At 39.9% G+C, this 27995-nt stretch overlaps 1 protein-coding gene across 1 annotated transcript; it reads left to right on the forward strand.

Moving 5' to 3' along the window:
• The first annotated feature begins 5431 nt into the window (after positions 1–5431).
• SLC6A19 (solute carrier family 6 member 19) lies at positions 5432–26394 on the forward strand. Its single transcript, XM_085052296.1, has 12 exons — positions 5432–5740; positions 14209–14349; positions 15835–15972; positions 16883–17064; positions 17843–17953; positions 18692–18804; positions 20715–20843; positions 21581–21737; positions 21875–22079; positions 22651–22810; positions 24929–25091; positions 25701–26394. Exons 1-12 carry the CDS (start codon positions 5539–5541, stop codon positions 25905–25907), a joined length of 1908 nt encoding a protein of 635 aa, XP_084908422.1. The 5' UTR covers positions 5432–5538; the 3' UTR covers positions 25908–26394.
• Positions 26395–27995: the final 1601 nt, after the last annotated feature.

Genomic DNA, 27995 nt, shown 5'->3' on the forward strand with positions numbered 1-27995 from the left:
ACCAACTTGCAATGAGCAAGGACATCTCCAAACAGACCAGGTCGCTCAGAGCCCTGTCCAACCTGACTTGAATATTTCCAGGGATGGAGCACCTATCACCTCTTTAGAGCAACCTGTGCCAGTGTTTCACCACCCCTGTTGTGAAAAACATTGTTCCTTATATCTAGTCTAAACCAGCCCTCTCTTAGTTTGAAACCATTACCCCTTATCCTGTGGCAACAGGCCCTGCTAAAAATTTATCACTGTGTTCATATAAGCCCCCTTGAAGTACTGAAAGTACTCCCCAAGTCTTTTCTTCTCCAGGCTGAACATTTCTTCTGTGGCTAAGAACACTGCTACTTCGACAATGAACAATGAACAGACAGTTTCCAGGCATGTCAGATTGTTGAAGGAAACTCCTTGATACCAAAAAAACCACTCCAGAAGGGGATGCTTGTGGAAGTCATTGTGTGTAACATCCTACCTCTGTTGTGTTCCCAGTAGCCTGGGACAGAGTTTCAACAACAGTTCAATGCTGTCTTATTTCTCCTCTGCAGTGATACTTGTTGGCACAGAAGGACTTCTCTCCCATCTGGGGAAGTTAACAATCTCATGGGAAGAAATTTAGCCTCCAGAGTTTGTTGGACGTCTCCCAATTCTTTAAGGTATCACTGCCTGAACTGCTGTGGGCTGGTGGCACTGGCTGTCAAACACTCACATAGGAAATCAAATCATGCCAGCTGAAGAGCTGTGAGAGCTGTGCCTCTTGGTTACTTATCAGGTAGAGTTTGAGAACAACGGAGCATAAAACTTAGATCAAGTTAAAGATCTACAGATCATTTATTGGCAAGGTAAACTGCATGACCACCTGCAATTGTTTATTACCCTTAAAACTAAGCAACTCTGAAATATTTTGCCTGCGTATTTCCTTTCTAATATGATCATTATTGTCCCCCAGGCTGGGGATTTTGAGTCTCCTCCTGAGCCTGGGTCTCCCTTTTTGCACAGCTGGTCAAGGATGTTACCCGTTGTCAGCTTGTAAAAGGATTTTGTGTTTTTTCCACCTATTTTTAAGGATGGGCTGTCAGAGAGACTATTTCATTTAACCTCTGAATTTCTTCTTCTTCTTCCTCTTCTTCTTCCTCGTCTTCCTCTTCTTCTTCCTTCTCTTCTTCCTCTTCTTCCACTTCTTCTTCACCACCATTTTTACATTTCCATCTTTTCCTGGTTTAGGCTCATTACACAAGTAAGAGTAATTGTATTGCTCTATATGATGCTTCGACTACAAAGTAGAAGCTGACTGGAAAGAAAATAGGATTAAGGCTGGTAAGATACTGCTTTAGAATTACTAGAGTAAGAGATTTCACACCAGTATCTACTGCAGTACTAAAAAGGTTCAGAAAATAATGTAGGTAATCCTAATAGCCTGGTATATTGCAAGGAAATATGAAAATATCTGGAGAGTTACCAATATGTCCTATGTCATACCAGCATGATGGAATCACAATGAAAGGATTGTATTGCATTTCATGCCTGAAGCTATGACTGGTTGCAAACTACGTATATTGCCAGTGGTCTCTGCTTTTCTCAACGGCTTTATATGAAAGGAATTGTGGGTTTAATTTTTTAAAGAATGGTTCCCTGTCCTGTTGTGCTTCTTCCTCTTTGTCCTCCACAGGATCGAGGTAAAAGAAGTTCCCCCAGTGCAGTCTCCTCCAGCCCATGACAGAGGGCAGAAGAATCATAGAATCATAGAATATCTTGAACTGGAAAGGACCCAGAAGGATCATCATCCATTCCAACTCCTTGCTCCTCACAGGAGCATAGCTGCACATAATTTTACATACCTGAGAAAGATTTCAGTTCACTTTTAAATTATCTCAAATGTTTTATTGGGACAATAAATAGGAACAATTAATACACTACATGAAGCTGTGCAGAGCAGGTTGATCTGAAAGCACCATACTCAGACCTGGCCACAGAGAAGGAAATGAGTGGCTCCATCCTTCCTGTGGCCTTGATTTATATCCCAAATAACCTTCTTTTGCCATTTCTTTTATTTATTGCCTCCCCCCATCATACTCTTTCATAACATCATCATCCTGCAAGATGAAAGACACATTCATCTAAGAAAAGGAGTATGCCCCCATTCTTCCACAAATGCCTATGTGTGTATGTTCCAGTAAAATACAGGATTTTTTTAAAGGGGATATTTCCTTTTTAACTGTGTTTTTGTAAAATTGTGTGTTATTACAGGCAAGTTGTCTCACTTTTTTGTATAGCACTCCCTTTTTAACTTTTGAGCAAATACTACATTAAAATTATGGAGGTAGGAGACAAAAAGACAAATGTGTAATTAGAAATGTTTTAATGCAAGTAATCCAATCTAAATGTAAGATTCATTTTCTCTGGCATTTATAATTAGCAGCTTGCAATACATGTCTTGTGTAGCAGCCTGTATCATGAAAGGATGGATTTTGTAGAGGTTTATTAGCCCTAATAAACATGTGGGACCTGCCAAACATAAGCCTGGCATCACTTGAAGGAGAAGTTTACCTTGGAGCACAGGAAAGAGCTCTGTCGAATACACAAGTGACTGTGACTAGGGAAGAGCAGCCGCAACTCTCCTGTTCCAGTCCACAGGGTGGCAATGCAGACAACACCTCCGTGCACCTGTGGATCATGCTGGAGCTGGTGCCACTGCTAGTGTAGGTCCTTCAGAAAAAGGCACAGTGCCTTCCAAGGTCATTAGCCATGCTATTACACTGATAAAGAAATCTGAGCTAGATGCCAGACCAGCGTATTTGCTTCTGCAAATATTTAACAACTGATAAATAACTAACAATCACTGGCACCTTGCATTAACAGTGCAAGATAAAATTCTTCAAAAAGATGATTTATTCAATAGAAGGCAATCAGGACTGTATTTTCAGATCCTGACAGAAGCTGCTTGCACGTGAAACTTAGCAGAGAGAAATTTTTGGCAGACCAGTTGCCACATGACCACAACTGGATGTATTAATAGAACTAAAAAGGAGCTATAACATGAACAAAGTGGTGTAGCTGACACAACAGAAGGAAGGGATGCCATCCATGGGGACCTGGACAAGCTTGAGAAGTGGGCACATGACAACATAATGGGCTTCAGCTAGTCCAAGTGAAAGGTGCTGCACCTGGGTCAGGGCAATCCCAAGCACAAATACAGGCTGGGTGGCAAATGGACTGAGAGCAGCCCTGCAGAGAAGGACTGTCGGGATGCTTGTGGACAAAAACCTGGATGTGAGCCAACAGTATGCCTTTGCAGCCCAGGAGACCAATCAACCAACTTCTGCATCAAAAAAAGCGTGACCAGCAGGTCAAGGGAGGTGATTCTCCCCTCTACTCTACACTCATGAATCCTCACCTGGAGTACTGCATCTAGCTCTGGGGCCCTCTGCACAAGGAAGATGTGGACCTGTTGGAGCAAGCCCAGAGGTGTCCACAAAGATGATCAGAGGGCTGGAGCCCCTCTCCTGTGAAGACTGGCTGAGAGAGTTTGGGTTGTTCAGCCTGGAGAGGAGTAGGCTCCCAGGAGACCTTAATGCACCTTCCAGTACCTAAAGAGACAGCAAAGAAGCCAGAGAGGGACTTTTGACGGGGCATGCAGTGATAAGACAAAGGGTAATGGCTTCAAAATTAAAGAGAGTAGGTTTAGATTAGATACTAGGAAGCAATTCTTCACTGTAAGGGTAGTGAGGCACTGGGACAGGTTGCACAGTGAAGCTGTGGATGACCCATCCACAAGGTGGGTGGTTGCTTTGAGCAGCTTGGTCTAGTGGAAGGTGTCCCTGCCACTGGCTGGGAGGTTGGAACTAGGTGACCTAAAATATCCTTTCCAAACCATCCTATGATGACTCTGGGAAAAAAGAACTAGGTAAAAATCTAATTATGATAGTAAGCTGTGCTTGAAAGCAGAAATGGTGGTCTAAGGGTTACTAAGGCAGCTCTTCAAGGATCAGTTTAGGAGCATTGTTTTGTCACTCTTACACTAATGACTAGGGACAAAAAATAGTATCATATTAATTAAATACTCCTGACACAATCTCAGATGGACTGTGAATGCCGTAAAAGTAGCATTCAGGAAGAGCTGTGCAGCTCAATGCACTGGAGTAGCAGAAACTGAGTGAAACTGAACATATGCTTTCAGCAACCTAAACAAGGAGGTTCTGCCACAAGCTAGGAAATCCTTGGTTGGAATCAGTAAAGGAGAAGAAAATTGCTGATCCAATGAGATAGCACATCCACAGACCTGACAGGGTCATGAAAAAGGCAAGTGCTGTCACTAGGCAGACTGAGAGATATTTCAAGCCATGTTAGGGAAATATTAATACCTATGAGAAGGCACAGGGAAAATCCATATGGGCTACTGTATGCAGTTGTTCATGTGAAGGATGGAGACTGTTTTTTGTAACTTTTCTATCCAAAGATATCGAACAGCCTCTGGAATCAACTTTGAATAAACATGATAAGATTGCAAAGGGATGCTATGATGTGTTCACCTCTTTTACCAGGGGCTGGACTTGCAAGATCTCTCCTAATTCTATATTTTGAGCACCCTCTATCACTGCATGCAATGAGCCTGCAGCTGACAAAATTCCTTATGACATATACAGTATTAGAGTTTATATATAGTTTTCAGTGACAAGTACTTATCTTTTGAAAACAACGAGGTTCAAAGGGAACAGTTTTGTTATGATTGTGCTGAAATAATGAGGATATGAGTAGTATCTGTGATATTTGTTAACCTGTGTCTTTTTTTTTTTTTTTGACCACTATATCTAGGGTCACTGAAAAGGTGAAGAGACCTTTGATTTCAAGCCCATTTATAAAAAAGACATTATGTTCTTCAAACCTTGTTCTGTACTGATTAGAGGCATCAGGGTAAGCAGATTCTGCTTATGACTTTAAAGGTCAGATTTTATAATCCCCTGCATTCTCCATCCTTTTGGTCAGAACATTTAGTAGGGCACAATCTATTACAGGGAAACATTTGTCATGAAACATACAATTCTGTAAGCACACATAATGGGAAACTGAACGTGATGGTGAGTCACAAACAGTTTATCTTCCTGATAAAAAATCATATGAAATCCCTATATTTAGTCTGCAGCCAGTGGAATCTTACTATTCCTCATTTGCTAGGGCTATATATGTATTTAAGTGAGTTTAAACAGGGGAGTGGCAAGGGGTGTTACATATCCTTACAGGCGATTATGGTTTATAGCCAAATAATCTCCTGAATTACATTAGCTGAAATCAATGTATTCTACTGGACGAACAGACTGTTCTGTAAAACCTTGGCAGATAAAGCATTAATAAGTGTCAGAGCTGACTTGGTCAATCGAATGATTTGCTGACGCTTCTTTTTACCACAAGCCTGCACTTACAAGTCCAGTGCCAAAGGTTCACTATATATAGCTGAAGACAGCAAATAGATGGTCTCTTTTTGAGCAGGGTTCTGACAGGCTGACTGTGTCATTATTCCTCACTGGCAGCTCTTTCAGTCAGGAAATTTAAAACATGGTGAAGCTAAAGCTGCCCAATCCTGGCTTGGAGGACAGGATACCTTCCCATGCAGAACTTGAGGTCCTTGAGAAAGAAGAGGCAGGCTCCAGACCAAAATGGGACAACAAGGCTCAGTATATGCTGACATGTGTAGGGTTTTGTGTGGGCTTAGGAAATGTCTGGAGGTTCCCGTATCTCTGCCAGAGCCATGGAGGAGGTATGTCTTTAATACATCTTAACTTACTTTGTATATAAACCAGACTTAATATCTCTTTTGGTAAACAAATAATGGAGTATGTTTAGAACTGGTCAGTTCCTGTGAGAACAGTGATGTTCTCTCTAGAAGACTGTGTAATGCACAAGGTAATATCACAGGTCATGAACACCAACTGAGGTCATGGTAGAGATGGAAGAAAAGGAAGGGCCTGTTTTTATTTTAGGACACAGGATTGAACAAATGAGTCTTCCACTGTCATGTACATGGTATATTTTCTCAATCTAAACCCAATGTTACTTTACATACATACATACATATATGAAGTATATATTTAAAAATAGTAATAAACTGCTTGGGACTATGATTCTGGGCATGATCAAATGATCTTTTTATAATAGGTTTTTCATTGGGCTTGGACTGATCTGTATATCACCTGTAGAGTCAGTGTTTGTGTAATTTGTGCTAGGAGTAACAGCATGAATGAAGTTAACATTAAGAATACCTTTTTAGCAGTTGGTGTTATTAAGCAATTTAAAATCCGAGTGTATGTTATTTACTGTATAATTTACTGGGACTCCTTAGGGTTAAAGTAAGGACTGAATGACCATGTTAAAAATTTTGTTTTCTTTTGCTGTTTGTTTTGAAAGGTAATTTTGAGCTGAATCATTGCTTAAATATTATACAACAATATAAATTTTTTATTTTCTTACAGACTTTTCTGTCTGCTATCTAGTCATTGTCCATGTTTCACTCTGGGATATGTGTAAAATGCACTTGTTCCTTTGTAATTCTTGATCTTGTAGACAATTTTTGGCTTAAGAAACAGAATTTCAAAGTAATTTTCTTTACATGTACATGGTGAGATGTTTAAAAATTACTGTCCTACTTAGGGTAGGGACAAATGAGGGCTCTGTGGGGAGCTGCTCACACAGACTCAGGGACATGTAACAACAGGTGGCTCAGGAGCAAGAAGAGATGCTTCTATCATTCAGATTTCTCTAACATGGGCTGATGTTTAGAGTTTGCAGTGCAAACTGGAGGTCATTTGCAGCAGAGCCAGCTTTTGTAGCTGAAAAGTTACAAGGCACACACACACACACAAAATCAGAAGCCATTTTCCATGTTTGACAATTTTAATTTGAAAAAGTGGATCTATTTCTCCAAAATTGATGGCATTCACTGGCTTCTCAGGTTCTTCTATTTAGAAAGTAGATATGCCCTGTTTTCCAGGGTGGATTCATAGGCACTTCCCTGCTTTTTGGTCTGTCTTTCCCTTGTGTTCTTGTCATATGAAATGCAGCTGAAAAGCAAGCACCTAACAAATGCAAAGAACTTGGTATGGATCATGGTTTTACGACTGATGTCCATGGAGATTTATGAATTGCTTGTGTGTGTGTGTGTGTGTGTGTGTGTGTGTGTGAGTCCTCTGGCAGCAATTACTTTTGTATCTCATCATCCTGTAGTTTGCCCTTTCCCAGGAACACTGACAACAGTTAATCCTGGTTTCTTGTTTCCCTGGGGCCCTCTCACTCAAATTTTGGGCAGAAGTTGTAAGGGAGCACTTAGCAAAGAAATTACAAGCTAATAGACAGATATGTGTCCTTCTAGCCAGACTTGCTACCTTCTCTATCAATTATTCTGCACAGCACCAAATGCTTTGACTCATGTCAATAAACACAAGTAGTCAGCAATTCCTTCCTGTGACTTCTTAGAGAGGACTCCCTAATTTCACCACACATAAGGATGGAGAGCTATTGTGCAATCCCTCCTGCTCCTCTGCTGTACAGTGCACCTCAGTCTCTTGTGGTAGGTCTAAATCCAACTCCTGCCACCACTGTCCTACTCCCATTGCAGTTTCTGCTCTCAAAATTTTCCCTTAAATGAGAAAAAAAACCCAAAAAAGGGCTGCCTGCTCTTTGGATGGATGCCTTTGAGTTTGAACATGTGACTATTTATATTGTAAAAACAGATCTTGAAGTTTCTTGTTTCTGAAGATATCTAGGTGTTGAGACAATTTCTGCCTCATGAGATTTTCTGCCTCCTGCATCTCTAATTCTCATTTAGCCATGTTCACAGCATACCAAGCACCCAATAGAGGCAGCACTCTGCAACATCTTGGACTGCAGCTGTCAGGTTGCTGAAGGAAAGTCCCTGATGCCATAAAACCACTTCAGAGATGCTTGTTAGAGTCATTGTGTATGACATCCTACCTCTGTTGTGCTCCCTCTATCAGGTTTCACCTATACCCAGTTGGAAATGTGTATTTACTAAACATTTGGGGCAAGTTTTGCCTCAGTCTTTGCCCCTCAGCATGGTGGCCAAGATGATTGATTCATCTTCGCATTTCTGTGGTTCACTCAGGGGCACAGATGTGCCTCTATAACAGAGTAGGGTAAAACTGCAACATTATGTACTTTCTTCCAAGTTATCCACTAGAAAGCCAGCACCACACTCATGAGTTCACTGGGAAAACTCTATTTTTCCCCAGTAGGTGCAGTGCCTTTACCCTGGGTGGTATATGTCCTCATACTTTGTGTCTTCAAGAGATGTCTTCACTGAATCCTGGCTGCAGAGCAGCAGGAATCCCTGCTCCTGCTCTCTCACTGGAAATGAGGATCATGTTCCTCCTCAGATTGTTCCCGGAGTAATTATTTTAGAGCCCTAAAGCTCACATTGGATATGATGGTGGATTATGGTTGTGCATTGAGAGATTAAAACCAAACAAACAAACAAAACCCAAAACAAAAAAAACCCCAACCAGTTATTTGCTGTGCAAGAAATATCTACAGTGGATGTGAAAAAGTCCTGTGTGACTATATATCAGATATTAGGTATGTGCAGAATCAAGGCTGCATGGACTATGTCCTGGAAATTGTTTCTAATTTCTAAGGATTGGCTTTGCTATCTTAACTTCTTTCTTTTTGAATATGAGTTATATGGATGAATGTTTAGATCATTTTGCACGGGTGAGGTCTGGTAGCAATGGTGTAGAGAGTATTTCAGCCAAGGACACTCCTGAATGAGGATGGATGTCCACCTACTTTGTGAACTGGTGCTTGCACATTTTATATCCCTTATGAAACATAAATGGACTACAGTGAAGTATAAAATTTACCCTTGTGTGGTACCTGGACTTCAAAGAAGATGGATTTTTTTCTCTGCAAATTGTCTGTAGTGAAGGTAGTTAGGAACACTGAGTTTATAAGTAATGCTTACTTTCAGATGTTGAACTTAAATCTGGAATTATTGAAGAGCTGCTTCTTCCTAAACACAACACTATGATAGTATTTTAACACTGAGATGCCCAAATACACAAAAATGAATTGGTGGTTACATAATTTACTTACTTTTGTTGTCATAGATTGTGAGTTTATATTTTTTAATAGAATATTTACCCCAGTGAAATTTAGTAGAGCAAAATACATTTTATCCTTCAATGTCTTAAAAGTTGATAAATCCATCATTACCAGAGTCAAAATAGAGTTCAATATGCACACAATGTAAAAGGTGTGGTGTTTGCCTCAATGATTTCACCAGCTTAATGAGATTGAAATTTCCCTTCATTTGATAGCTGTCTCTGACTTTGCTCATAGCTTTTGTTTAATCTTTATGGAGCTGCATGTCATTTAATCAACTGTTAAACATTTTCATTTTATCCCTGATGACCATTATAAAAAAGGAGGATGCATATTTAATGTTTAAACCATTGATTAAAAAAAAGTCTCTATGTCTACTGCTTGCATAAGGAAGAATTTTTTATTTCTGTGCATTCCACACTGAATGAAGTGACAGTAATGACATCTGCAGCTCCTCACTTAGCAGCTGATAAAATGACATGTTTCTACAGCTGAGATCTAAGAATATGTTAATGTAGTAAAACATCTCCATCTGAAGTCTGCCTGCCTTCCCTTTGTGAGGAATTACGTGCAATAATGATTTTTTTTCAGTTTGACATTAGAAGCTCTTAGATTAAAGAGAGAATAACAGCTATACATATGTTCAAACCAAATAATATTTGCTCTGAAATACACTATTGAAACAGGATGAGAATCTAATATCTCAGTTGTAAGGTTTTCAGAATGGAATATTAATCAATTTTTATGTACATCTGCACAGCAACTATTTTCAGATCATTGGTTCATTTGTTAGGATCATAAAATTGTGACAAATTAAAAAGTATTGGTTTATTTTTTTATATCCCATGTGATCCTGGAAATGTTCTAAAGGTGTGTGGGTGTGGCACCTGGGGACATGGTGTAGTGGTGAACACTGTGGTTAGTGATTGGACTCCATGATCTTAGAGGTCTTTTCCAACCATAATGACTCTCTGGTTCTATATAGCAGCTTTGCCACATCAAATTATTATTTTTCATTATAGCTTCTTTCAGAAAAGTTGGGGGAAAATTGAGAGAAAGGGAAAATACAGCAGAGATGGATTTCTGAGCTAGCTGCTAGAGTTGAACCCTAGAAACCAAAGAACACAAGCAAGTGACATATATAATTGAGAGCTGTAATTTTATTTCTCTTGAAAATATAACAACATTCCTACAGCTAAATATTGGTATTTTCAAATACATAAAATGCTATTCAAAATGCTGAGCCCTTTGTGGCACGTGCCACACATCAGGATGAATGACTAATCACTGAAAAGTGATTAGAGCACCAGAAAAGATATTTTTTTATTGAAGCCAGCTTCCAAAGGTACCTCTAGAGACATTAGATAAATTACTTCTATAAAGCATGTCATTTAGCCACCTATAAAAAACCTTCTTACTAAAAAATTACCAGGTTTTTTAAATCGATGTGGTTCATCTTGCTTGCATTAAAAACTAGCTATTACTGTAAAAATGTAGACTGACAAACTGAAAAGGTTTCAGAGGAAAGCCAGAAGAATAACTGACTTGGGACATACTTTTTATTAGTCAAAGACTGAATGAATTTATTATTAATTTTTATTCGTAGAGATGTTTGCTAAACTTCCAGCTTTGCTGACTATTTCTCTCTTTCATCTGTGTCAGTCCAGCCCTTCAAGAAAAGAATTATGTGGACATCATCTCCAAGGAGAAGTGTATCTCATTTGTTTTCTTCCTCACTTTTCACATCTCAGCTATATCCCACTCTCAGGAGACCATTTAGTCCTTGCAAGAACAAAAGCCTTGCATTAGTGTGGAGCAGCTCTGGGATAGGTCTAGGAGCCTCAGGCTGGTGCTGTCTCACTTTGGAGAAAAGTGGCTATTTTGTAATGCCAGAAAAGAGTGAACTACGGTGATCCACCCTAGTTACGAGGAAAATGAACTCCCCTGGGTTGCAAATTCAAATTTAGCACTCACTTAGTTGAGATATTAATACAAATGGTGCCAATGCTAAAGCAGTCAATTTCTGACTTGTGTCTTTCTGACTGTGTGTTTTCATGTCACAAACCTGTGAAACTTATAGGGTATATTCCAATTTTTGAGGGACTAGGATCACTTCCAAGACAAGGTTCTTTTCTCTGTTTCCCACCAGTCCAGGGTCTTCTACAAATTTACTGACTGCAGGAGCTACTCAGTCAGATGTAACAGGGCAGCTCTCTTGCCATGCTTTGTTGACTGGAGGCTGAAAGGCAACTAAGCCAGAAATGTTGATGGACTCCTCATCCACCTGTGCCTGGCGTCATTGTTGACAGTACAAAGGTTTTACCCGTGTTGCCAGAGGTTCTGGGACTCATTGAAACTATGTTAGACTCAGTCACTGAGTCTAGCAAGGAACTGACTCCCTCTGTCCTTTCAGTTTCTAAAGGCTTGTCCCATTTTTTCTTTATGAGCTTCCTTAGCTGTGCTGGAACATGCATTGGTGTGCACCTAAGGGCCCCAATTCATCTGATTAGACATGCTGTGCATGCAAATTTGGCTTCAAATTGTTTTTTCTCCACTGATTCTCCACCCTCATTCTGTGAATAACACTTCTCCTGACTGTTTTACTTTTGCTTTCATAGAAAACAAGATTTTTGCAGTGCATGCAGTGAGTGCTCCCTCATTCCATCCCCTTCCATCCTGATGGCTCCCTTTCCCGATGGGAGGGAACCCACCCTCCCCCTCCTGATGGGAGGGTCAGTGGCACATCCCCCACACATAGTCTCTGGCCTTTCACAAAACCAAGTCACTTACCAATGCATGGAAGTGCAAGCAGCCATAAATATGTCCTGTGCTCCAAGCCCAGGTCAGTCTGGCACAGTTTCCCTTCTGTTGCACATGACCATTGTGTTTATACCAGCAATTTTAAATTCCAGAGGATTGTCTCTGTTTCAAGCCCAAGACACCTTATAAGAGTCTGAAACCTGACCCTGCAGAGTTTGTATGGCTGCCTCATCTAGATCTTTTCTTGTTGCTAGCTCTTTTGGGTGCCATATAGGTCTCTGCTGTACCACACTCAATTCTCTCTGGTAAAGCCCTTCTTCAGCAATGGTAACAGTTAAGTCCAGATGATGGATCTGTACAGTTACCTGATCCAAATACTCTGCATTTGCACTGAGGATAAGTCCTTGTCACCCCTTGAAACTCAGCTTCCAGTGATTTTAGATCATCTCTTGAAACAAGACTAGACTGGCAGTTAGTTCTGCTGAGGTGCTCCTAATGGAGACACATCACTTTTTTTTATCAGGTCACAGTAAGATCACTTAAGGACTTATTAGAAATTATCTCCCAGGTCAAAGATCTTGTTGAATAAGGAAATATACAACCTTTATAGTCTTTTCAAGCTACAACCAATTGTTCCTTATCATGCTTGTCAAAGAAAAATCTTTTTTGATAGCTACCATCTCTCTTGGCAGAAGTGGGGATTAGTCTGTTTCCTATGCAGCATTGGAAGGCATTCAAAGGTAGTCTGAACCTTTTGCTTTCAGCAGAGAGCAGGCAGACTGATATTCTGATTTAGGCTCTATTTTTTCCACATTCAAGACTTTCTCACTAAATTTAAGTGCACACCTCCACTCACAGAGTCTGGGCAGATGTGGCTTTCCCTCCAAGACAGGGAGATTCAGCAGCAGCACAGTCCTTACACCATAGCATGTCACAGCACGGTGTGTAAAATTTGCTGCAGGACTCTGGGAGTTGAACCACCTTCTGTGGTGGACATGCCAACAGTGCTCCTGCTTACAGAGCAGCTTTACCTTTACCTTTACCTTTACCTTTACCTTTACCTTTACCTTTGCCTTTGCCTTTGCCTTTGCCTTTGCCTTTGCCTTTGCCTTTGCCTTTGCCTTTGCCTTTGCCTTTGCCTTTGCCTTTACCTGTACCTGTACCTGTACCTTTACCTTTACCTTTACCTGTACCTTTACCTTTACCTTTACCTGTACCTTTACCTTTACCTTTACCTTTACCTTTACCTTTACCTTTACCTTTACCTTTACCTTTTCCTTAAGATGCTAAGGAAGAAGCCTTTAAGCATAACATATCTATGATGGACCAGTCAGATAAAGGGGTTCCATGGCCATCCTTGCACAGACACAAAAAGAGGAAAGGAAAAAAATTTAAAAGCTGAGCTGTGTGCTCACAGCTCCCCAGCCTTCATGATAGCTTGGAATCCCCAGGAAGTAAATTTCTGTTCCTGGAATTGTTTTCATTCTTCAGATTTCCTCTTTCACTTGCTGTCTGATTTTCATTGCACACATGAGGAAAACGTCAGTAAATACCCAGACCTGAACCCTTCACAATCTGGTCTGCAGGTTTTTTTATTGAATTCAGATTACTTGCTTCTGTTTAGATTAGGAAGTTAAAGACATTTTGTAATGACAGATAACCATAATTCTTATATGTAGCAATATTCAAGCATTTGACTCTGCACTTTCATAGTCCAGTATGGTGTTCCATGTTATCTCCTATATCCAAGGTACATCTTGTTCAGGAACAAAACAAAGAATACTTGTCCTATACAAACCAATTATATCATTATTAACAAGGTTTGAACCCTGTACTTCTGATGTCTTCTGATCAAACATAAAAGTTGCTGAACACGATGCCAAGAACTTAGTGCTGTTTTCGGCAGACAGCACCACGCTCCTGCTAATATTTCAAAGTGCATTGCTTAGTTCATTCAACTAATTCACATATACTTTGCATGAGTCACGGTTATAAAACCATAATCTTTTGCGGGAAAAAAAACCAAAACAAACCAGAAGTCATTCCAGCAGAATAGATACCTTTCCTCCACTTGCAATAAAAAGGTGACTTTTTCAAAGGTTAACGTTAAGAGTGTGTAATTTCTGTTTATGTGTGTCGCTTGGGAAGACTAAGGATTCTTACCTGAAACCACATACATAATCAAGTGCCCTGCTTGGGCAGTCAGGCAAAAGCATTGCTCAGAAAACAGAGAAGGGTTTCCACAGAGATGCTACAGGTCGCTTGCCATGTCAATATCTCACAAAACTAATGTGTTTTTTTTTTTTGTTGTAGTACTTCGCTAATTGGAATTGTTTTTCTTACCCATCCCAGGAGCCTTCATGATCCCTTTCCTGATTTTGCTAGTCCTGGAAGGTATCCCCCTGCTTCATCTTGAGTTTGCCATCGGTCAAAGGCTGAGGAAAGGCAGTGTGGGCGTATGGAGCTCTATCCACCCTACCCTGAAAGGGGTTGGTAAGTCAAAAAGCCTCCTGAGAAAGCACAAGTCTCTGAACAGATAATCTAAAGAACAAATCTGTCAGGTTTTATTCTGGTGTACCGTAAGAGATCCCAGAATCTATTACTTTTCCCTTCTTGCTAACTCTCCATTTATAGGTCAAACTAATAATGATAAAGCACTGTGATAATTTTGTGTTCACATTCCCAAGTACTTTGGGCCCAGTTAAAACCTTTCTCTAATCTGAGACCAATTTCGGGCCTCAGAGATATTTTCCGTGTTATCAACATTGGTGTTTTTACCATTAGGATGAATCTTTAAGTGTACCAAAAATTGTCCAGTAACTGTTCTGTGGATAAATATTAGTTGAGTCTTTAACTGATAGACCTCAGCTCCACATAATTTTACTTTTTTGCATCTGAGAGGTACCAATCCAAAAGCCAAGGAAACAGCATTTTGCAAAAAGTGCTTCTTCACCTCTGTAGCAGACTCCCAAGTATTCAAACACTCCATTTGAAAATGTAGTAAAAGCAGCATCATGCACACAACATAAAAATCTCCACAGGTGCCTCATTCCACAGGAAACACAGGAGGTGCCATGTGAATATCAGGAAACACTGTGAGGGTGAGCAGCAATGGCACAGGCTGCCCAGGGAGGTTGTGGAGTCTCTAGACACAGAGATATACAAAATCTGCCTGGACATGGTCCTGGGCAACCAACTTTGGGTGGCCCTGCTTGAGCAGGGACCAAATGACCTCCAGAGATCCCTTCCAACCTCAACCACACACTTGAGAGGGAAGGAAAAAGACTGTCTTGGCATCCACTGCATTTGTAAATCAGTTACAAAAGATAATTGTTCATTGCATCTGGAATTTTTCAAGATTCGTTAGAGCCTAAGAGCCCTCAGGAGCTAATCATTAGCACTTACTGTCTGCCAGAGAAGTCATCAGAGGTTGATTACTTGGGAACAAGCAGAAGAGGACAGATACCAGAGTGAATTCTGTACCTGGTCACAGCCTGTGCCTCCTGGCAGCCATCCATCCTATACAACACCACCTCTGCTGACTCCTGTAGGGACATTGTGGAAGAAGGAGACTATCTGGGTCTCATTTGAGCAAAAGCCCAAATTAGTTGAGCTTTACATGTACTCAGCATCCTGAACTCCCTAGATATCAGCTGGTGAGGCTGTGGACTGGATTGTGTGGTGTCTGTAGGGAGTTAGTTCTCTCATAAAGCTGACTCCTAAGTGGGCATTAGCTTTGGTCTCAGAGTGGTTTTAGGATGTAACTCCACGTAGGACTCACATGTCCAATCTTTTTAGGATGTAATTCTACATAGGACTCACCTGTCCAATCTCTAGGCAACAAATTCACAATGATAAACCTGCTTCCAAAACATAGCAGGGGAGGAAGGAAAGGTTGAGCTTTTTAACATATACTTTGATATATCTTGAAGACAAGAGTGTTGAAATTTACACTACGTTCTGATTTTTTTTTTTCAGGCATAGCATCAATGTTTGTATCTTTCCTGGTGGGCTTGTATTATAACACTATTATTGCCTGTGTGATGTGGTATTTCTTCAACTCCTTCCAAGAGCCCCTGCCTTGGAATAACTGTCCTCTTAATGACAACAGAACAGGTATATATTTTGAAGTACTGTATTTTGTTGCACCTCACAGATTTCTAACAGCAACCCTAAATGAGCCTTTCTGTGAAATAGCAGTAAGGCATGGCAGTCCTGTCAGGCACATTGCATTATTTGATGCTTGTGTTTTGTACAAATTTACATTACAGAAAATGTGGCCAGCATTTAATCTTTGGGACAAATGTGGACTTTTTATATGAAGCTTCATGGTTGATTTTGACAGATGAGTTCATATACAGAATATTCACTAAGTGTGGATCTAGCATAAATCCCAGATCTGGGCAATGTGTTTCATCCATCTTTTCACCAACAGCCCTCCGTTAGCATACTGAAAAGAAAATGCTTAATCCATTTGAAACCCCTGTATCTCTCAAAACAAGAAGTCTGCATCTCCTTGGAGATCGCATGGTGACACCAGCTTTGTTTGCCATAGTCAACCCTGCATGAAGCTGAATGCAGCATGTTTTTCTGGGTCTGTGAACAGCTGTTCAGAGTGCTTTGCTCCTCTGCTGCCAGAATAAGTATGGAAAGCCTCATTTATGGGCAGGCCAGAGCAGAATATTGTACAGGCCAGCACATGGCAGGGAGATGAGGATTCAGCTTGAGCTGACAAGATCTTGAACAATGCCCCACAAAACAGAAAGACAAAATATTGCTGAAGAAGGTGTGGGAGAGGAAGGAGGGGTAGAAGAGGAAGAGCCACTATATTAAAATATCTGATAAACAGCTGTCTTTTAAATCTCTTGTTTTTCCATGAAACTAACCTCTAAAAATCTGAAAATTTGCCAAGAACAAATTAATTGGCATTAAGTGGTACAATTTAGAGCACTGGTGTTTATTATTTAGCTTCCATTTTTCAAGTAAATAAAAGACATACAGAATGACAACCATTTTGTGGTTACAGATTATGTAGAAGAGTGTGCCAAGAGCTCTCCTGTAGATTATTTCTGGTACAGAGAAACACTGAACATCTCCACTTCCATTGAGGATTCCGGCAGCATTCAGTGGTGGCTTTTACTGTGTTTAACATGTGCATGGGGTGTGCTGTATGTGTGCACAATCAGAGGCATTGAAACAACAGGAAAGGTACTTTGTTTTGGGGGGATTTTTTATGAGATTATATTAATCATGCTGTTGTGATTCCCTATTTATATGAATTAATAATGCTGTGGAAACTGTCTGTTTTTTGAGTAAAAGCATGTCTAAAAGTCTGTGTCATCACTGTGACTGCTTTTTGAAAAACAAAGGTGAATAAAATGTAATCTGACTTGATTTGATTTGATTTATGTGCAGATTTTTGTGAGCAATTTTTTGTGAATCTTCCTTGTCCTCACAGATCCTAGTAACACGTTCTTTTGATATTATCACCTTAACTTTAATATTAATCTTTAATGCAGGATTGAAGGGCTCTCTTTTCATTATGGCCATTCTCTTCAAAACATACCTATACAGATTTATTTGGGTTTGTGCTAGTCCTAAATATTACCTCTATGAAAGAGTGGCCAATGTTCTTCTGCCCAGCAAAACCCTAGGGGTCCATCCTTGCATCACTCTGGTCTCAGTGTGTAGGTTATTTTTGATGCTGCTTTTGAGTGATCTGAGTTGAATTTCAACAATGACAATTTCTCTTAAATAGACTGCTATATCTTAAAAAAAAAAAGTTTATTATTAAAATGTTCTACACAAACTATTTCATTGAATATTTATTACTGTAGTATGCTAATTGTGAGTCACTTGAAACTTGCCATTATTGTTAGTCACCGTACCTTGATTATTCCCCTCTTTTCTTCATTGCAGTGCTTTTTTTAAATTCAAATGTTGTTTTGTTTTATTTGAGTGATTTATTCACATTCTTTTTGTGCAGGCTGTGTATATAACATCAACCCTTCCATACGTGGTGCTTACCATTTTCCTGATCCGTGGCTTGACGCTGAAAGGATCAACCAATGGAATTGTGTATCTCTTCACCCCTAATGTGAGTCCCTGCATGGGTCACTGCTCAGTGAAACGTGATGTAGTTCTCTCTGTAATTAACAACTGATGGAAAATTAGTCCTTTCCACTGGTGCTTTTCTAACTATCCCTCAGACATCTCAAAAATCTTGTTTCTGGGAGGAGAATCCTTTGCATTGGATATAACAAGTGTACATGCACACAAATACTTTCTCTCTCTCTCTATCCTCCATAAAAATCTGTTATAACACATTGAATGATCATCACAGAGCAATGGGGCTGCCATTTATGTGGCTTGATTTATTTTCCTGTATTCTACTTAAGAACCAGCCTAATTTTAAAGCATAAATCATGCCTTTGGGAGTAGAACCCATCTAATTACCATATGAACAAAAGGTTGAATTATACAACAGTTTTTAAACAAGATTAAAAAGAGGATAATTTTCCATGAGCAGATCTCTGAATGATCATTATTAACGCCAAGCAATAAACACCTTCTCTGAAAACAGACATGGCAGCTGTCAGCTATGAAAAGCATTTCTAGTCAGTTTTCAAAATACTTCTATAAAAACTTCAGATGGGTTTTCTTTTAGAAAAAAAAAGTAAGTTTGACAAAAGTATTGGCCTGTTTGTTGAAATTTTTCAAGAACGGTGAGTTTTGCATGGTTAATGTTCTTGTTTTAATTGTTGTTTTAAATCTCTCTTACTCAGTTTAAATAGCAATGTTGGATGTGCTTAAAGCTGTGTGTCTGATGTCTCAGGTTACCGAGCTGGCAAACCCAGTGACATGGCTGGATGCAGGAACTCAGGTGTTTTATTCCTTCTCCCTGGCCTTTGGAGGCCTCATTTCATTCTCCAGTTACAACTCTGTTCAGTAAGTAGCAAGGCAAAATCCATATTTTATATAAGTATTTCATTCTTTCAAATGGAACATCTCTACTTTTGTCCTATTATTGTGCTCCATGGGACTAGGACAGCCTCCCCTCAGGCATGTCAGGTGCATCTCCTCTGGCTGATCCTAGCTGTCCTCAACCAAGATTTCACAAAATATTAGGGCAACCACAAATGCCTCTTGGTGCTTCAGCACTCTTGAAGGGAAAACTGTGTGGCATGCTCTAAATCCAGTATTTTTTTAAGAACATCTCTGAATTAAGTTTTGAATATATGGTTTGGTCATGCATCCAGAAATTTGTTTCAGTTTTGGTTTGGATTCAATTACACCACCCCAGCATTTCAGTCACTGAGGAAGTTCCTTGACACCGCTCTTGATTTCAGGCGTTTTTGAGAAGATTATCTGGAATTTTAAGTGCCTGCAAGTCTCAGTGAGAGGTGTCAAGCCCTGCTTAAGGTCCAAGTCAATGTCCCACAGCCAAGGGATCAGGACTGAGAGTATTCACCTTTCCAAAAGACACAAAGGAAAGGAGCAGTGTCCTCTGGGGTTTCCAGCACACTGGGCAGTGGCATCAGCCCATGTTTGTTCAATGCCCGGTGATTCATAACTTAAGGAGTAAACAGAAGGAAGTCATTAAACTCCCAAGGAAATATAAGTTAAAAAATCCCCATGCAAATTCCTTGGTGTTACACTGTGGTGTTGGGCCACCTGCAATCCAGCACCAACTGGACCAGCTGTCAGTGACTCTGGCCCTGGATGGTTTGGGAGTATAAAAACATCAGAAAATACAATAAGATTTCAATGCCATCAAGGGATCACTAATTCATGAGAAGGATCTTGAGCATCTTACTTTCTCTAAAAGCAAGAAATGTTTTTCAAGCCTGTCACTGAGAATCTCATGTTACATTGCAAAAATTGACATGAGACTACAGCAAGGAGTTTCCATTCAATGTCCTACATCCAGCAGAAGCCTATTTGCAATGTTATAAATGGGGAAAGGACACAGTGTGACAGGTCTTGGTTGGACAGGCTTGTCTCTTCTCTAGAACATGTTCAGAAAATTAAATAGGACAACATCAAGTTAATCTCAATACTCCTCTCATGCCCAGGAGAAATAAGTTATCCACAGTTTTACAAACTACTCATAAAACCATTAATTAATTTAATATTGATATTTTATCTTGTCCCTCAGATGAAAGTCTGTTTCTGGCTCTGCAAATTTTTTGTGTCAGCACAAGCACACTGGCAAGAAGTGCCTGCAGCAGAGAAGTTTCTACAAACAGCTTTTCCATCCCATCTTATCAGCACAGCATTCCATTGGTCTTCCAAAATTTGAAAACATTTTGAATTATCTTTTGTTCAACAGTCAAAAAAAACTCTTCCCGAATGCCATTTGCTACTGTAATTTCACCATACCTAAGTGCTATGAAAAATGAACTTCTGCTCACTCTACCTGCCTGAGTGTCTGAATTCAAATCTTTCACCTTGTAGCACAATCCATCAGCAGTGAAGGCACAGCCCATGGCAATGTGTGTCTGCACACATCCACACCAAGCTTGGGAAGAAGAGACCATACTCTTTTGTCCCTCATACTTTACTTCCCCTGAGACAGACATGAAAACAACTCAGGCAGTTATGCCTTATGAACAGGATTATTTGAAGGGGAAAAAACCTCACCAAAACAAACCAAAATCAAAGCTATTAAATTGCTTAAAGCCCCAAGTTTTAATTTACTAAATCTATTTTTAATAGCAGTACTTGTGTGCTCTTAGAGGATACACTGCTGTACCCATGCATCTGCAAACTAACTTTTTCTAAGTCTTGGTAGCCACCTTCAGTATTTACTTTGGGAATGTGATTGACATCCCTTATTTCTTCTCTTTGAAATGCAGCAACAACTGTGAGAAAGATGCTGTGATCGTCTCAGTGATCAATGGTTTCACATCCATCTACGCTGCAACCGTCATATATTCCATCATTGGATTCAGAGCCACAGCAAGATATGATGACTGTTTTGACAAGTGAGTTAGTGGGGGAAAAAACCCCACAGATTATGCAGGTGTTTGTTAGGCTGAGACAGTTCTGTTAGCCTGTTGATAATGGATTTATCGTTTCTGAATAATTGCAGCTCTTGGCCCATCTGGTATTGGAACTACTCATTACTTTAAAAAACTTCAAATCATGTGGAATGAATCCCATAGAAAATGATAATTGTTTGAGCCACCTGATTTCCTACATAAATGTTGCATAAGCAACCATATTTTACATTATTCTCCATGCTGATATATGGCATGAATGTAATATTCCCTAACTCCTGTGTTAACTCTGTATTTAGGTTTTCTCCTGGAGAGCTTAAGTGCTTGAGTCTCATCAGAGGTGAAACCTAAACATTTTACCAGGGCAGCCAGACTGTGGTTTCCAGTCTAGTTCCTCCACATTTAACTGTGAAACCGAATGATTCACAGCTGCAGACAACTTAGACATTCCCAGAAGCTGTTCAGTCTGCAATGCAAAGACAGGCACCTAACTCCTGCACAGGTTCCTAGACTGTCCATCCATTTAGCTGTGCCATGGAAAACAGTGTTATACTTACCTTGGAAGAAGAAAGAGAGAATTGCACCTGCACATCTGCTGGACTTTCCAATGTCAAAATCTGAACTTTTTATCATACTCTTAATAACTTGTTTGATGATGTAAACAAATCCTGTTGATGCTTGCAAATTAATAATTTCAAATTACCTCCATTTGACTTTTTCAGAAATATTCTTACTCTGATGAATGCATTTGATTTGCCAGAAGGTAACGTAACCCAAGATAACTTTGAACAGATGCAGCAGCTCTGTAACATGACTGATCCAGCAACTTTTGCCACCCTCAAGTTTGAAACCTGTGATCTGGAAACTTTCCTGAATGATGTAAGTTTAACACCCTAACACATATTGATACCTTAAATATGGTAGGAATGCATAGCAACTATTTAATTGCCAAGCCAAGTGAATACCAATGTAAATTTAAGTGCCATGTGATGTTAATGATCCTAAACCTTCCCCAGGGAGCTGAAGGAACTGGCCTGGCCTTTATTGTCTTCACGGAAGCTATCACGAAAATGCCTGTCTCACCTCTGTGGTCCATTCTCTTCTTCATCATGCTCTTCTGCTTGGGTTTGTCGTCTATGTTTGGAAATATGGAAGGTGTGCTTGTACCTTTACAAGATCTCAAGTTGATACCCTCCAGAGTGCCTAAGGAACTTGTCACTGGTAAGTGCTTTTTTAGAGACAAGTGACCTTCTCTCCCTCACCAGGGAACAGATTTTGTGCTGAAAAAGCAGCCTACCCCACTTCTACCTTCTGATCTGGAGTGGTTTGAAGACTCCCAGATTTTCTCATGTCCCACAACAGAGCAGCTCCTGTGAGGTTCCTTCTGGGGCTGCAGACAGCTTTCACCCTTAGGCTTGCCCATCAGCCTGCTGAGGATGACCATTGTCTCCTCCACTGGGAAGCTGGACAATCTGAGTCCTTCACCCGGGCAGGATTTCCCTCAGGGAAACACTGTCCCATCAACTATGAGGAAGAGGACCTGTTTTCTCTCCTCAGCTTTCTCCCTTTTTGTTTGCAACATCTCCCACCTGTGCAATGTTCAGAGAGTTTTACCATTTTACCCACATAGAAGCAGGTCTCCCCAGTGTGCCATTAAAAAATAAAGTGGTGGCCTTCAGGCTCCAAGTGCTACATTTTAAGCTTTATAGCTACTAGGGAAATATTTTATTTCTCATTTTGCTTTTGCTTTCTTTGCCTAAGTGTGTTGTTGTTTTGGTTTTTTTCCCCACAGGTCTCGTTTGTTTGGTGTGCTATTTGATAGCTTTCATTTTTGTGCTTAATTCTGGCAATTACTGGCTGGCTTTATTTGATAATTTTGCTGGCTCTATTCCCCTGCTGATAATTGCATTTTGTGAGATGTTTTCAGTCGTCTACATTTATGGAATAGACAGGTATGAAATACAGCTTAACCATTACTAGATATCAGTGCATAAAGTGATTATTGTTGTATAGCTACAATCTTACTGCATCTCTGTACGCAGAATTTCTGTTACAGAAATCACTGAAATGATGCAGCTGTAGTTTAGGGTTGCTTATATGTTTCAGATTTCTTATCGAGCTCTCAACAAAAAGAAATAATGCTTAAGAATAAAATAAGAACACTTAAGAAATAATGTTAAGAATTTGTTCATGAAAGTTTTCCACTTTAGTAATACATTATAAAAATTAATGCTCTTTATCAACCAGCTCAAACAAACACACCCCTAAGATATTGCAAGAAAATATTAGGCATTAATAAGAGCCCTGGAGTGCAATAATATGAGTGCAAATAATTTACTTTTAGAGTAGGCACCAGAATGCAGGTATTTGCAACAGTTACATAAGAGCCACTACAGCTCATTTGCCTTTTAAAGATGGTTACATTACAATAACTCTTCTTTAGGGTAATTGTATTAAACATTTAATTGGCAGAAGCAAAGTACAAGCACATTGGCACTGAGCTGAAGTTCTAAACCAGAGGTATATCCCAGGAGTGTTTACAGGGAGTGCTAAATGATACTGCCCAACACAAGGATCTCCAGGCAGGCTGCAGATATTGGTTTACAGCAGGTTGCAAATCCAAGGCTACTGAGATACGTTCTTAGCTGATAAATCCAGGACTTTATCAGTTGTAGCAGGGAGTAATTATCCTCTCAACTTTCTAGAGATGTAATAAATCAAGTTTCAACATCTTCATGTTTATAATTAATACATAAGAAATGTGAAATAAAGCACAGGGAATTCCATCACCCATAAGTTTCACTTGAACTTGTGCCAGATCCAGCTGCTGCTCCTGGCAATGGGGTGAATGCCCTTGTGGCCCATTTTCCTATATTTTTATACTACTCAAGGAAGCATGAATCAGGTTAGGTAAATTACATAGTGTACCCTTCAGAAAGAAGGTTTATTTTAATTTGTCAAGGACAGAAAAGTCTATGTTGATCACTTTTCCTTCCCTTTAAGACAACAGGACTCTTTACAAAGTAAATTAAAATTATCCTCCCCAGGACACAAACATGAGTTGGGTCCAAGAAGTGGGGGCAATGTGTATGTGTGTATGTTTGATTCAGAAAAGAGCCTCCTACCAAACTTTAATGTTCCTGACCAGTACACATCACTGTACCCCTCTTTGAGAACAGAGCTTATCAGGGCTGCCCAAAAGTGGTTATGTGCTCCTGATGAGTTTCTGCGACCTTTTTGTGAGAGAGGGTTGTTGGTACAAAGATGGCTCTGTTGCTTGAAGGAGAACATGTGTTATCCACGACACACATGAACTACACCTGAACGTTCACTGCATTCACGACATGAGGCTCATATTATTTTAAGACACCTAGATCTCAGAAGTTAGGGGTGAAAAGATAAAATAAATTTACATAGTAATTGAGATTCAAATTGATTCAGTGTGTTGTTCATAGCTGAAGGACCAACTGAATAGCCCCCTCAGGTTTATCCCCACAGGATATGCAAGAAAGCCAGACAAAAGGACTAAAACAGAAACTCCAAACTTCCAAATTAACCATTTTTAAAGAAGTGTATGCACAGGGTGTTGCATTATATGGAGAGGCCATAAATTGGTTCATATGGACTGATGCATATATCCAAATAGGCAAACAGAATCTAATTATAAAATTACTGCTATTTGCCTTTGTTCTTTTTTAGTAGTGTGTCATTCCCTTTAATTTTTGTAGTGCTGAGATCCTTACCAAAAAATTGTGAAGCAATACTGCAATATGCTTTGGAGAAAGTCGGTCTCCACTGACCCTCTCTGTTGAAACTATTTCATATATGCTTCACAGACTTCTTGAACATAGTACATTTCCAAAAATAATTTTCCTGACTTGCAATGATGTGTGCCCTAATTTGACCAACTAAGAGCTAACTCCTGCTGTTGTCAATTCTGGCCTCACATTGACATTAGCGAATTCCTGGGAACCACAGCTAGGAGTAGTTTGGACTTTCCTGTCTATGAGCAGGCATCCTTTGATCCTGATCAGCTTTTAAGGTCCTGAACTTCCTGTTTTTGTTTCTAGGTTTAACAAGGATATTGAGTTCATGATTGGACACAAGCCAAACATTTTCTGGCAGGTTACCTGGAGACTTATCAGTCCTCTCATTATGTTAGTTATCTTTTTCTTCTATTTTGTGGTGCAAGTCAACAAAGAACTGCTCTACGGTGTTTGGGACCCTAGTTATGTAAGTGTATAAACCAAAATATTTATTTATAATTATTTTAAGTAGTCTTCTTTAATGTAAGGGTCATTGTCAGTTATATTCATCTTCCATCTGAAACAGTTTTCTGGCACTTGCTACAAGGCATGGAAATGGGTCTGCTTTCCTTTCTCCTCCTTTGCAACCTCACTTCCCTCTTAATAACATTTCAGCCCTCCCTCACCTTTTGATTTCAGCCTTCCCACCCAAAGCCTATTTGGCCAATGAAGCTCTGGTAGCCTGTCAGGCCATTCCCATTCCCATTCCCATTCCCATTCCCATTCCCATTCCCATTCCCATTCCCACATTCCTTTGTGCCCAGGAAGTGTTCCAGTCCCCCAGTCTCCCTTCTCGGCTCTTACTTCTTTCATGCCATTTTCTTTCCACCAATTTTAAGTAAAAAGAAATCCAAAACAGCTGAGGCTGGAAACCCTTGAGCCAAAAGCTGCTGTGGAATTGGCAAATCATTGTGCCATGATAGCAAACCATAATTGTTCTGATTATGGTTTTGATCTGTTGAATTATTGAACGTGTACATGTTTCCAGGAATTTGCTCCTCGTGACTTTCTACAGCTTGGTTGTTTGCCCTTTCAGGAGGAATTCCCCAAAACAGAGAAGGTTGAATATCCTCCCTGGGTGTATGCTGTCATTGTAATCCTTGCTGGAGTGCCCAGTTTGGCCATCCCTGCCTTTGCCATCTACAAAGCCATCAGAAACCACTGCCAGAAAAAGAATGATCAAACTGGCCTTATTGCTACATCTGAGACTTCTATTAATGGAAACTTGAAGTATTTATCTTAAAGCCATTTTTTTAATGTGGAAGGATGTTTTGTCAGTGAGGGAAGTAAAAAAACTTTTTTAAGAATCTGGAGTTAATTTTATTTTCATTAAAGGATAAGTGTGCATTGCTTCCAGATAAACATTTACTTAACAATGCAATGCACTGTGAAGAGTTGATGGTCTGGCTCCTGGAAGCAAAATGCTGACATTTGCAAGTGATTGAGGCACCAGGCCAAATCATTTGTCCTCTTTCCAGTTCTGAAGCCAGCTTGTTTGAAACTGGCTTCCATCCCTTCTGCTTGGGGATGCACTGTGCATGAAATGCCCTAAGTGACTCTTCCATGTGTAATCATTCTGGTTGGGTGACCAATATGAAGGGTAACTTAATGCTGTCTTCTCTTGCATGTTAAATTGTTTTTACTTTACATGCCACTGTGTTGCACAAAGCCACTAATATTATTTGTGTCATACAGAAGTTCGAAATATTTAATAAAAACATTTCTATGTATGTCAGCTTGATTAATTTAGGATTCTACATACTTTATAAATTGCCTATAACTCCCAAGATGGGAGATCCAAGGCACAGAAGTGATGCAAATCTCCTTGCTCTCCTCTGTTGCCTTCAAGGTGAGTGGCTCTGGTTCATGTGTACACACACACTTTACAACAATTTGAATTTTCTAACTTCCTTGTGAACCAGTGGAGCTCAGTGAGGAGTTCCATTCTTCTTGTGGCCACCAGAGAGGAAAAGGGGCACTGTGAGGGTACCCAGGCTGAGTGCCTGGAGCAGGCAGTGTCCATGTCCCCTGTGGACAGGTGATACTCTTCATCCGGCTGTGTACATGGACAACACACTTGTGTCACCTTGCATCAACTCCTACACCTACCTTGTGAAATGAGAATGGATCCAATTTACACCCTCACACTCACTGCAATCAAAACACTCTCTTACAAGAAATAGGTGAACTTAGGGGATATTCACTCTAGAATTATATTTATAGTAGCCTATATGCTCTATATAGAGTAAAGTACCAGGTGTTGCATGTGTACTTCATGGAATCATAGAATCAGTGATTTGGGTTGGAAAAGACCTTGAAGATCATCAAGTCCCATCCCCCCTGCCATGGGCAGGGACACCTCCCACTTGACCAGGTTTCTCCAAGTCCCATGCAACCTGGACATGAAGACTTGCAGGGAGAGGGCATCCACAGCTTCTCTGGGCAACCCCTTCCAGAGAACATGAATGATTAAATTAATCTAAATTCCATTTGCAATTTTAAAAAATTACATTAATGTAAGTAACTATTTGAACTATTTGAAGATGTTGCTCTTTAATGAGAAGATGAGCGTGACAGCCTGGGGAGAGTCATGTAGTCTTGATCTGAAACTGGCTTCTGGTTGGATGATCTGCAATCTGACCACATTTGTGTGCTTAGCTACAGAGCAGAGCTTTTATTCTGGGGAAAACAATTCACCTTCACTTAGAAACTCTCTAGGGAATCCAGGCAAAATGTTGATTTACCGAAGCAAACAAGCTGACTGGCTGCCTGGTTTAGTGTGAACTGATGTGACACGCACACCAGCAAAACCCTGGTATGACTGAAAGAAAACAGAAAAATATTCACACATACTTTCCGTTGAAGGAAAGCATTCAGTTCTTGCATTCATCAGTAACTATTTAATGAATAATAAAAATAGTCACTGGGGATTCATTGACAGGTGGGAAGTTATTAACTTATAGCAACTATTGTGAAAATGGACCAATTCTAATGTCTGAACATACATGTCAGATGTCTAGTTTTTCTCAGCTTTTTTTCTAATTGACTTTTTGCATTTGGAAAAGATGCCTTCATTTATTTACTTCTATTAGTAAACTAGGAAAGGAAATGACAACATTTTATACACACATTTTTACAACTATTTTGCAATTTTAATTAGTCCACGGCAAAGGTTTCTTTTTAATTATATTCAGTGTCACACTTCTCTGACAGAGTCTGAGAACAGAAGGAGAACATAAAATAAAAACCTGTTTGATCCTGAGTTACCCATTAACAACATATTCCCAAGTTGTCTAACTATAGAAGGAGCTGCAAAATAGGCAAGAGTGGT

Source organism: Lichenostomus cassidix, chromosome 2 (assembly GCF_008360975.1).
Source record: "Lichenostomus cassidix isolate B80296 chromosome 2, HeHo_3.0, whole genome shotgun sequence".
NCBI classification, from domain to species: domain Eukaryota; kingdom Metazoa; phylum Chordata; class Aves; order Passeriformes; family Meliphagidae; genus Lichenostomus; species Lichenostomus cassidix.

Excerpts from the sequence above, each read along its gene's own strand:
- SLC6A19 (XM_085052296.1), top strand. The coding sequence starts at position 5,539 with ATGGTGAAGCTAAAGCTGCCCAATCCTGGCTTGGAGGACAGGATACCT. Across the intron at positions 17,065-17,842 it reads GCATTGAAACAACAGGAAAG|GCTGTGTATATAACATCAAC; the intron begins GTACTTTGTTTT and ends CTTTTTGTGCAG. Across the intron at positions 18,805-20,714 it reads TCCAGTTACAACTCTGTTCA|CAACAACTGTGAGAAAGATG; the intron begins GTAAGTAGCAAG and ends TTTGAAATGCAG.